This window comes from Thunnus maccoyii, chromosome 14 (assembly GCF_910596095.1).
Source record: "Thunnus maccoyii chromosome 14, fThuMac1.1, whole genome shotgun sequence".
Classification (NCBI taxonomy): Eukaryota; Metazoa; Chordata; class Actinopteri; order Scombriformes; family Scombridae; genus Thunnus; species Thunnus maccoyii.
The window spans coordinates 5,537,967-5,548,332 of record NC_056546.1 but is presented as its reverse complement, the minus strand read 5'-3'; the positions used below and the strand labels follow the sequence as shown (position 1 = coordinate 5,548,332).

Here is a 10,366-nt window from a genome sequence, read left to right as displayed (position 1 = left end):
GACTGTACCGTTGAAAGATATCTATTTGATTTGACTCATTTGGACGACTGAAGCTTCATATTAGCTTCAGGTAAACTTTTAAATACATTTTTGCACAGACACACACACATCTTTTAATAGCTAGTAGGAACAGGAGGAATGATTACAGCAAGAAAAACCTGTTTCAATGTTCATTTGGGTTCGTGACTGTTGTTTGTAGACTGACTTGAAAAACTGTGAACCTGTCCTTTAATAAAAGTCTGGCTTTGATTCATTCTTAAAAAGGTAAAGGAAGGGCAAAAAATTTATTTGGACATTGATATTTTATTGTTTCAAGCATAAGTAATAGATGTCTGGAGGGGATCTTTTACATTTAAAATGGCAATATAAAAGGGAACATATTTACAATGCAGTAAAATGGAAAATGTACAATTTGGAGAAGCTTAAAATGACAGTTATAGGCTAATGGAAAATGAAAGCCAGAAATATTTATTTTAAAAAAATAACTCATTTTAGTAGTTAAATAAAGAAACGAAGAGTCTTCTGTGCTGCCATCACTGAAAAACACTGTTCAGCAAAATGATTTTGGCCAAAACTGGACAATACCGTGGACAACAGAGCTCTCTGGTGGCTGAAATATATAACTGCAGTGTTAAAATGACCACACAACACCATGCTTTATATATATACATATATATATATGTATGTATGTATAGTCTGGCGGTATTAAATCCTGTTCCTCTAAATCATCAGAATACTCTTAACACATTTTAACCAACACAAAGGAAAATATAATGAACCTGCATTTCTCCTCAGGTAGTAAATGAATCATGAATGAAACATCAACACCAGGTTGACAGAAATACAGACATATTTAATGAATTAATTATTCACTGCAGTGAATAACAATAGTACGGACACACATACAAGAACATCCTACCTCATCTAAAACAACAAACTGATGCTGCTTTCTTTAAAGTGAAGACTGTGACATATGTGTGTATTTGGATTGAAGCACACTGATTCAGCTAATTCAGGTTCAAGTTTCAAGGTTTTCATTTGTCATGTACACGTGAAATACATCCTGTAATTAATGGGAGTGAATACTGGGAGTGGCTTGTGGACACAAGGTGCATGAATTTGTGCAAATATTGTCATTAAAAAAAGAGTCAGAGGTTTTATTATCTTCATTCAGTAGTCAGACCGCCTGGGGGAACAAAGCAGCACTGACCTTTCCCATTTTAACCCTGAAAAAAACCTGTGACAATAATATTTTGGCCTCGTAACACCTCACGTGAACTCAGATGTACACTGAGGTCTCTGCATGGTCTTTGCCAACTGTGCTATCAGTCTTGTGAGCCACTGAGAACACACACACACACACACACACACACACACACACACACACACACAGCTGTTTGCCACCCATAATCCTGCATTTGGGTCATATGTCAGCTGTATTTATATCTTTAAAGGGAGGCCCTGGAGTACCGTGCCTGACACCACAAGCACATGTTGTTTCAAATCTGAGTCATACGACGTTACAAAACTTTGGTTCCTTTGACGCACCTGGAAATTTATCAGATTAAATCCCATTTCCGTGTCAATAGATGTACAATAATGTCCAATTACATGTTGTAGTTTTCTATCCTGCCAACCAAACTGCCACAGCTCACGATGTAAAACACATATTACTGTTTATGTTGTATAACTTTAAAGGTTTTTGTTTGGTAATTAGTTCAATTACATCACTTTGCTTTTGTCCTTGGTTACATGCATTTCACTGTTGTGAAACACCCACTTCGACCAGCAGGGATCACCGGATTCCCGACTGGGGGGGTCTGACACCTGACTGCTGCTGTAAACCTGATAATGTCTCCACCTTCCTCTGACCCAGATCTTCCTCTTCCTCTGCTCCTCCAGTCTCCAACCTCCTGCAGTCAGTCTTCTCCTCCTGCAGCCTCTAGATGTCATCTATGATAGTCTGTAGATTGGTTTTAAGGATTTTCTTCTTCTATGCAAACTTTACTCAAATGACTCCCTCTTGATACAAGATGACAATTTCATCGGTATCAACGTCTTTTCAGATGTATTTATTTTAAAAACATTTCCTTCTTCCTTGTACATGTAATTACTCACTAAGATGCTCCTCTTAATGACCCCCTTTGTCTGTAAGGAAATCAGTAAAAAGCTTACAGGTTTAGAGCTCGTTCCAATTGAAATAATTTACATGTACATATTCATTCTCTGTGTTTATTTGGCTTATTTAAAAGTGATTTATTCTCATATGAAAAGAAAGAACATGTTGTGCAACAAGGATTAAAATTAATTACTATTATTACTAAATTGCCTCTGGGTCCTATTTCCTGATATGCCAGTTATAAGACCTGCATTCTTCTGTCCTTCATTACAAAAGGTGTCAGAGTTACAAAATGCTTTTTTTATTGTATAACTCACCAGTATGACCACTAGATGTCACTAAACACTTATGAGTCCGTCCTTGGAGCAGTTATGTGCCTCACCTTTCTTTACATTACACAGGTGGAAAAGATACCAGAGAAGGAAGAAACATTTAGAAATGAATGTGAGAACCATTAGCTGCATTAAAAATGTGATAAACTAATAAACAATTACCTTTTCCATGCACATTATGGCATCAATCAATTTCAATAAAGCTCTAAAAGTTACATTTAGATACTGATCATGTGTAAAATATGTTCAATATGGAAAAAAACGGGTATAGTAACTGTAGATGTATAAAATCAGGATAGAATTGAATAATCCTCAACAGCTGTTTATCTTAATTATATCCTCCTGAGTTTAAATGTCCTCCTGCTTCCGTAAGCAGGCAGGTTGTTTGAGGACAGATCCAGTCATGTCTCTAATGCAAACTGACCTTTGACCAACAAGAAACACGACATGCAGCAGGACTCAGGCCGCCCTCAGCTGGCTCAGTTCCTAGAAAGACTTCATGAGCAGCGGAGGATTATATAACATAGTCAGTATATGATTGAGTGTGGCCCTCGGAGTAAAGTCCAACTCAGCCAGAAGTGATGAAATCAGTTTTTTGCTGATTGTATTCACACAGGACAGAGGGCAGAAAAAGCCACTTTGACTGGTTAGTAGTAGAGATTTAATCTTCTCTCGACTATTCAGACATTATTTAGACAGTAAACATTTTAAGATTTGTTCTGTTTAAAGAATCACGAGATCAGATTTGCTTCACCACAGACACAAATCTTATATTTACAGGTCAAAAATGAGGAAGTTTAACAAAGCTGACTGAGACACAAAAAGCCATAAAAGTCACTTTCAGTCAGTGATTTGCACTTTGAACATATTTAAACCATTATTGCCTTCAGGTTTTAACACACCACTTTACATATTTCATGTTTTTTACTTGATGTTCTAATGATTTGTTGGACATTTTGCCAGTTTTTCCAACTGCATGTTTTACAGTTTAAATTACAAATAAATGTAACTAGAAGTTTAATAAGATAAATGCAGCAAAGTTGTCTGCTTATTCCTCACTAATACATAAAACTTGTAGCTCAGCTTTTACCAGTTATTTATGTAGTTTTTTTTTTTTGGCTTCTGTGTTCTTACCATTAAAGAACAATCACTTAGTAATAAATAAATACCAAAATATGAGCTTCTGTTAAACTGTCGCTGAGAGAATTTGTCTGATCTTGCCAGAAGTTAGATGAAAAAAAACAAAAAAACAAAAATCAACACCTTGAAATGAAGACACACCAGCCATGTTTACATTTCTGGACGTTTTCTTTTTATTGATCCTTCAACCATCCTGTCCACAACCACACAACATAGCTACCACATTATATTATAATTTATGTGCATACAGTATATTGCTGCGCCTATACTGACAGCAAAGCAGCCCCGTGACAATATTTTACAGCTTCACTATGTCGGATTACAGTAAAATAAGTTAAAACATACTCTTTCAGGCCTGTGAAACCAGGTAAATAACAAAATCTTCCTTCACCCCAGGTGGTGCGATTGATAAGTTTTTTCTATAAGATCAATACCTCTAGAACATTGTTCAGCATTGGCGATTGGATGCCAGCTGGGATCTCAGCATGGTGGTGTTTTTCAAGGCATTGGTACATATTTATACCCTGTAGCTATAAAAGGAGGCAGATAACAGTGTTTCACTCTTAGCACAACTTTTTAAAAAACTCAATATAGAGTCTGATGACTAGCAGGGGAGTAAAAAGAGGAGCATAGAGGGGCTGCTTCAGTAATCTGACAGATAAGGCTCCGTCAGGAGATCTGGAACGCAACAAGAGGTTTTATCCAGAAGTTTAAGAGGACAAAATGTTCAGTCTGCACCTAAATTCCCAAAGCATTCATGGAAAATTGTAGTTTCTGACTGGTAAGATATAAGGATAGACAGGAGAGAAAAGATCTGTGGTAATCTTGAAGAGCAGTGCTGAAAATTCACTCTGTGCTCATGTGCTACTCCTAAAAACAGCTCAGAAACTCCAGTTAGGATGAAAACTGAGGGCTTATTCAGTGTCAGTACCAGTTAACCACCAAAAAATCTCAAGATTTCCACCCTGTTTCACTGATTTCATGGGTATTAGACCACTTTTTTTTTAGTTATAGTTAAAAATGAGGTTGATGGTGGATGGTCCGGCTAGTAGAAAGTGCCAGACACGTGTTGTCATGGAAAACAGAATGAGTGACAGGTCAGGCAACCTATCGAAGCTAGCATTTTTAAATAATGTGATTAGTTTTTTTTGTTTTGTTTTTTTCCTTATTTGAGTCAAAAAACAGAAACAAACAAAAAAAAGATGATGACTGTAGTTTTATGTTTGGCCACTTGTACGTTTGCTCGCACCTTGACCTTTAAAAGAAAGCGGAGCTTTCTGTGAACAGCTCACAAGAAGTACCATTTTTCAAACCTCCGGACGACATAAATTAACCTTCGTACAAATGTCTAAACATAAAATCATATAATTAGCAAGTGCAAGCCTAAACATAAACAAAAAAAACACAATAAAATGACATTAAATATTCTGATATTTATGTCAACTTCATGATGTTGCTGATTTAAGGTATGCGACGAGGTCTTGGCGCTCTCCCTTCTTCTTGATGCCGGCGAAGATCATTTTGGTTCCAGGAATGTACTTCTTGGGGTTCTCCAGGTACTCCATCAAGGTGTTGTCGTTCCACACGATACCTGAGAAAAGACATGTGATCAGTGATGAGAGATTAGATAGATTACACAGTCAGATAATAGGGGTCAAAGTTCCACCTGTACGCAACCTTTCAAAGCTTTATGTATAGAACTGATAATGTGCTGAGATGATTAGTTGCTCAATTTATGGATAAAAAACTATTCAACTATAATTTTTATAACTGATTCATAATTTAAGTCATATAGCAACCACAATTGTAAAGATTTGCTAAGTTCAGAATCTCAAATGTGAGGATTATGTGACTTTTCTGTTTCAGTATCTTATCTTATTATGTAAATAGAAGATCTTTGAGTTTTTGAACTGCTGGTTAGAAAAATATTTGAAGACAATAATCATTAGTTGCAGCCTTGAACATAAAGTTCAGTTTTATTTGACACATTTTAAATAATGTATGGAATGTATCATTTACAGGGCTGCAACTTATTTTCATTATCGATGAATCTGTCTATTATTTTCTTGTTCAATCGAGTAGTTGTTTGGTTGATAAAATGTCCAAAAAAAAAAAGTTGATCATCAAGCCTACAATGACGTCCTCAAATGTCTTGTCCACAACCCAAAGACATTCAGTTTACTGTCAGAAGACTAAAGAAACCAGAAATATTCACATTTAAGGAGCTGCAATCAAAGAATTATGACTTTTTTCCTTATAAAAATGACTCAGAATGATTAATCGATTATCACAATAGTTGGTGATTAATCAAATAGATGGAAACCAATCGATTAACTGACTAATCATGTATGCATTTTTGTAAGGGGTAGTTATATCTTAATTTAACTATCTCTGCTTTGCACTAGCTTCATTCTAGCTTCATTTTATTTTAGAGACATTCCTCACTTTGTAGTTGTGTACTATTACCACTCAGAATATGTCAAATATTTTTATGTCAGCTCAAATTTTACCAGCCATTGTTTTGTTGGCTGCTGAGTGAAGCCGCTTCCATATTTTACCTGCATTCGGAAGGTGCTAATTTTGTAGCCCTGCTCCCATCTTAATTTTATATCAAGTAGGAGGCACATCTGAGTACCACTGAACTGACCTTTGCTCTTGTTGGCGTCCGTGTACGAGTAGCCCTCCGCCTGCCCGGTCTTACGTCCGAACAGACCCCAGAGGTTGGGGCCCACCTTGTGCTTGCCCCCGTTCTCTACTGTGTGGCACTGAGCACACTTCTGGACAAAAGTCTTCTTTCCCTTTGCAACGTCTCCCATAGTCAGCTGGAGAAACACACAGGCAGAGAGAAAAAGTTTGATGTAGTTTAAGTATTGCAGTAAAAGTAGCAGTTTGGTCCCTCTGACTGATATATAATTATGTATGACACCATTACATTATTAATAGTGAAGCATCAGTGTTAGAGCAGCATGTTACTGTTGTAGCTGCTGGAGATGGAGCTAGTTTCAACTACTTTATGTACAGTATATACAGTCCAAGGGGTCATTGAGGGGTCATGAGATGATTAATGGGAGAGGAAAGAGGAAGTTTACAGTACGTAGTTATTCTAAATTAATTACTGACAACGGTAAAGATACATGTATGAATTTCGATCCATAAATAAAACTGCTTCTATTCATAGACGTTGGTTATGACAAGTTTGACCGGCGCCATCTTGTGAAGGTCGTTTAAGGTGATAACTTTGTCTGCGCCTGTAGCACCGCTTTCTTTCTTTACTTTGCTTTCAGACTAGTTATGACATTTCCCCTCTGTGTCCTGGCAAACTCCTGCTGAGGTCATTTGAAGGTAACCTGACAAGAAAACAGCGCTCATCGAACCTGTTAGCCTAGCGGTTAAACGTTATATTACCGTTAATAACGTCTCGCAGCCCGGGGTTACAACGGAAGAAAAGCGGCCATCTTTCAGAGTAAATACCGTTTGCGTTAAGTTAATCACAGAACAGATTTAATGTGTCGCTGTTACAGTTAAGCCTATACAAGAGTTTAAATGAGCTAACGTTAACTTTCATGTACTAGACTGAGCAGAAGACTGGTGGGTGTTATGAAAAAATGTGTCTCCGTTCCTGATTCTGCTCTCAAATTACCGATGAGGAAGCGTTAGCGGTGTTAAAGCCAATTACTGCAAAATCAGCTTGACTTCCATCTGAGAAGAGTGAACACTTTCACTGTTAAGATGCTTATTTTTGCTTGAAATAAAGTCGTAATCAAACTTTTAAAGTCCTTAGGGGGAATAGATTAAGAGGGGTATCAATTTTCGGTGCAACACCCTGGGAAGACGAGCGGTTAGACTGACCGAACGTGACCTAACGTGACTGCAGTGCAGACAAGACTGACAGACGTGGCGTTAGTAATTGATTTAAGCGCAAGTTTCAGTTGCATTTGAATCAGATAAATAACGTTCATTTACAAAACAGCTAACGCGCAGCTAACGGTCATTTTATTAACGGCCACTTTTCATTCTCCTTCAAATGAAGCAAATCAATGATATTCAGTAGCCTACTTCCCACCATAAAAAACTAAAAGCAGCTTTCATATGCAGGCACAGCAACTATTGTTGTATTTACGCTCACGTTTTGTTTTGTTTTTGTTTTGGGTTTTTTTTATTTGATAAGGTACTGTGAGATAAAATCCGCGGTTATCTTGGCCTGTATATCCCCGCTGCTGGGGTTGGCTGTCAAGGATGCTTCAATGTCGGTGTCAGATTAACGCCTTCAACCTTAAACTGCCACCTTTCCACAGATTACTAGCAACACCTGGCGATCTTATATATACATTAGAAAATCTATTCAATCAATAACGTAATTACTGCATTACCACTGAATAACAGGCTAGGTTAATAAAGCCCTTGAGTTTACGCAAAAAGCGCAACCGCGCTATTCACCACAATGGGCGCTAACGTTATCAGCATCTCCCTTTTTATCTCTCCGGTTCTAATTTAAGCATCATTTTTGAACAATAAAAATCGCAAACACACTCTCTACTTGCTTTAACATTTCAATATGAAGAATAAAATGTACCTTTTGATGAAAATGCGACGGATTAAAATCACTCAGGGGTGGGTTACAACCGCCTCTCCAGGCCGATGAACAGTTTCTGTCGGTCGTAAAGAAGGTCACTTCACTTTAGAGGCACCGGCTTTTGACGTCACCGTCCAATCACGTGCCGGGCGATTTCCTCTTAATCGTGACGTAGTCCCATCCAGTCTCATTTCTACAAAGAGATGTGTCCTCTCCTGATATTCAAATCTTATAGTTGTTAACTTGTTTCAACTTAAAGTGTTTGTTTTCCCGGATGAAAGGCACATATACACACTGACAACCTTTCATACCTCAAATATCTATCATACAAGGTCGCCGGTTATTTGTTTGCTACGTAGGGAAGGAGACAAGGATCCAAGGAAGTGAGGCGAAAAGTCTGTTTTGGTACTGCCCCGCATCTGGTCGCATTCCCTAGCATCCACACTGGGACAAAAAGCACCTGCTGGAGTAGCCTTATAAGGAGATACATACCTACATCAAATGTACATTTCTTTACTATTATTGTAGATAACATCATTTTAGCTGTACAGAAACTTTCAATTATATTCCAGTTCCAACAAAATATCCCTTTAGGTTGGGGTCTTTGTGTTTTGGATATAACTGTTGGCATAAAACATTTAAACTTTTTAAATGGGTGGATAAATTATCCTTAATATGAATGAGATGGTCAAGTCAGCAGAGACATTCATTCACATTTCACAAACAATAACTTCAGACAACTAGCATTCAGGCCTAACTGTAACTAGCCTTTAAAAACAGGCAGAGGGAATATTTTAACTATAGTCTATCTTATAGTAGTTCAATAATACTAAATGTGAAGTAGTACTTTAGTAATAGTAAAGTAAAAGTTCGTACATAAAGCATTTCACCTAGAGTAGACGTCTCAATGTACTAACATAAAAATACATTAGGAGGACTTGAAATAAAGACATAATATAAGAGATTGAATTAAATAAACATAAACAAATGCAAGTCTACACAGGAACGTCTTGAGCTGCTCTTTAAAGTTGACAACACAAACTCAAAGGCACCTTCAGTTTTCAAGTTCAACTGGGGTGACTTGGTAGATTTTTTTGTACTACCATAACTCTGTCATATAATTCTGTTTAGTGCTGTAGAGTAATAAATAGACTTTGCTTCACAACCTGTTACTGTCATTTTCTTAATGCAGTTGCAGATTGTTGGAAAAAAATTTTTAAAAATTGTATCAACTAGACATTGAACATGCTGGCAGTGAATGGGAAGGGAAGGGAAGGAAGTTTGTCCTTAACAGGGTCATTCAACAGGCAAGTTCGAGGTGAACTGCGCCTCTCCTGGAAAGTGGACAAGATCAGGCGGCAGCAGCAGGGGGCGGTGACAAAAAACTGCAGTCAAGTCAGACAGTTTCCTGCAGCTTTCAAAGAACATACAGGAAGTCACAGAAACAGTTACATCCTGTTATATATGATCCTGACTTAATAAAATGCTCTCAGATCAATCTACTCAAGCTTGTATCCACTCAGTCACGGTGTTCTGTATGTTAGTTATAGACATATGAAAATGACTTTGTGAAAATCAAAGCAGTGTTTATTCTGTAATCTCCAATATTATTAATTTACATAGAAATTCAACCAATAGCAGGCAGACCATGACCTGGTGGTTAACATGCTGACCATAAATCAAATAACTGGTCAAACTCATTCAAATCTCTTTCCAGATACTTTTATTCAATGTAATTCTGTTGATCTTGTCTTGAGTTTTTGGGAGATGTCTCAGTTTAAGCTTTTAGATTCCTGCCTCTCCTGCAAAAATGTGTATTTACTTTAAATCAATGTGTGCAGGTTTGTTTTTGTAATATATATGTGAATGACTTTGGGTACATATAAAATCTTTAAATATTTTATTAAAAATGTATTTTGTAATGTGCAAACAACTGAAGGAATAAAGTAAAAACACCAATCAATACTCAAAATGCAAGAGAACAGGAGCAGATATAGACATTACATCATTTATCTATCAAATATTTAGACTGTCAGACTTCACATCTGTACAGAGGAGAATCTTCATGTCACACTTGTTACCAAACGTTTTATGTTTATATTTACATAATGTTCATATTTATATGTCTGTCAAGCCTATAACCTGTTTGGTGTACACACACACACACACACACACACACACACACACACACACACACACACA

At 37.1% G+C, this 10,366-nt stretch overlaps 1 protein-coding gene across 2 annotated transcripts; it reads right to left on the bottom strand.

The window, feature by feature from the left end:
• Positions 1-3,740: 3,740 nt before the first annotated feature.
• LOC121912261 (cytochrome c) lies at positions 3,741-8,291 on the bottom strand. 2 transcript variants are annotated; one of them, XM_042434440.1, is made up of 3 exons: positions 8,165-8,291; positions 6,239-6,413; positions 3,741-5,182 (listed from the first exon to the last, which is right to left on the bottom strand). In XM_042434440.1, the coding sequence occupies exons 2-3, from the start codon at positions 6,405-6,407 to the stop codon at positions 5,037-5,039; spliced, it is 315 nt and encodes a 104-aa protein (XP_042290374.1). In that variant the 5' UTR covers positions 6,408-6,413; positions 8,165-8,291; the 3' UTR covers positions 3,741-5,036. The 2 variants fall into 2 exon arrangements, with proteins under 2 accessions (XP_042290374.1, XP_042290375.1); XM_042434441.1 differs by lacking the exon at positions 8,165-8,291 and adding an exon at positions 6,997-7,734.
• Positions 8,292-10,366: the final 2,075 nt, after the last annotated feature.

Bases quoted from the DNA above. Each gene is read 5' to 3' on its own strand.
- LOC121912261 (XM_042434440.1), bottom strand. From the start codon at position 6,407: ATGGGAGACGTTGCAAAGGGAAAGAAGACTTTTGTCCAGAAGTGTGCT. The intron at 5,183-6,238 runs GTCAGTTCAGTG...GTCTTTTCTCAG, and splicing joins GGACGCCAACAAGAGCAAAG to GTATCGTGTGGAACGACAAC.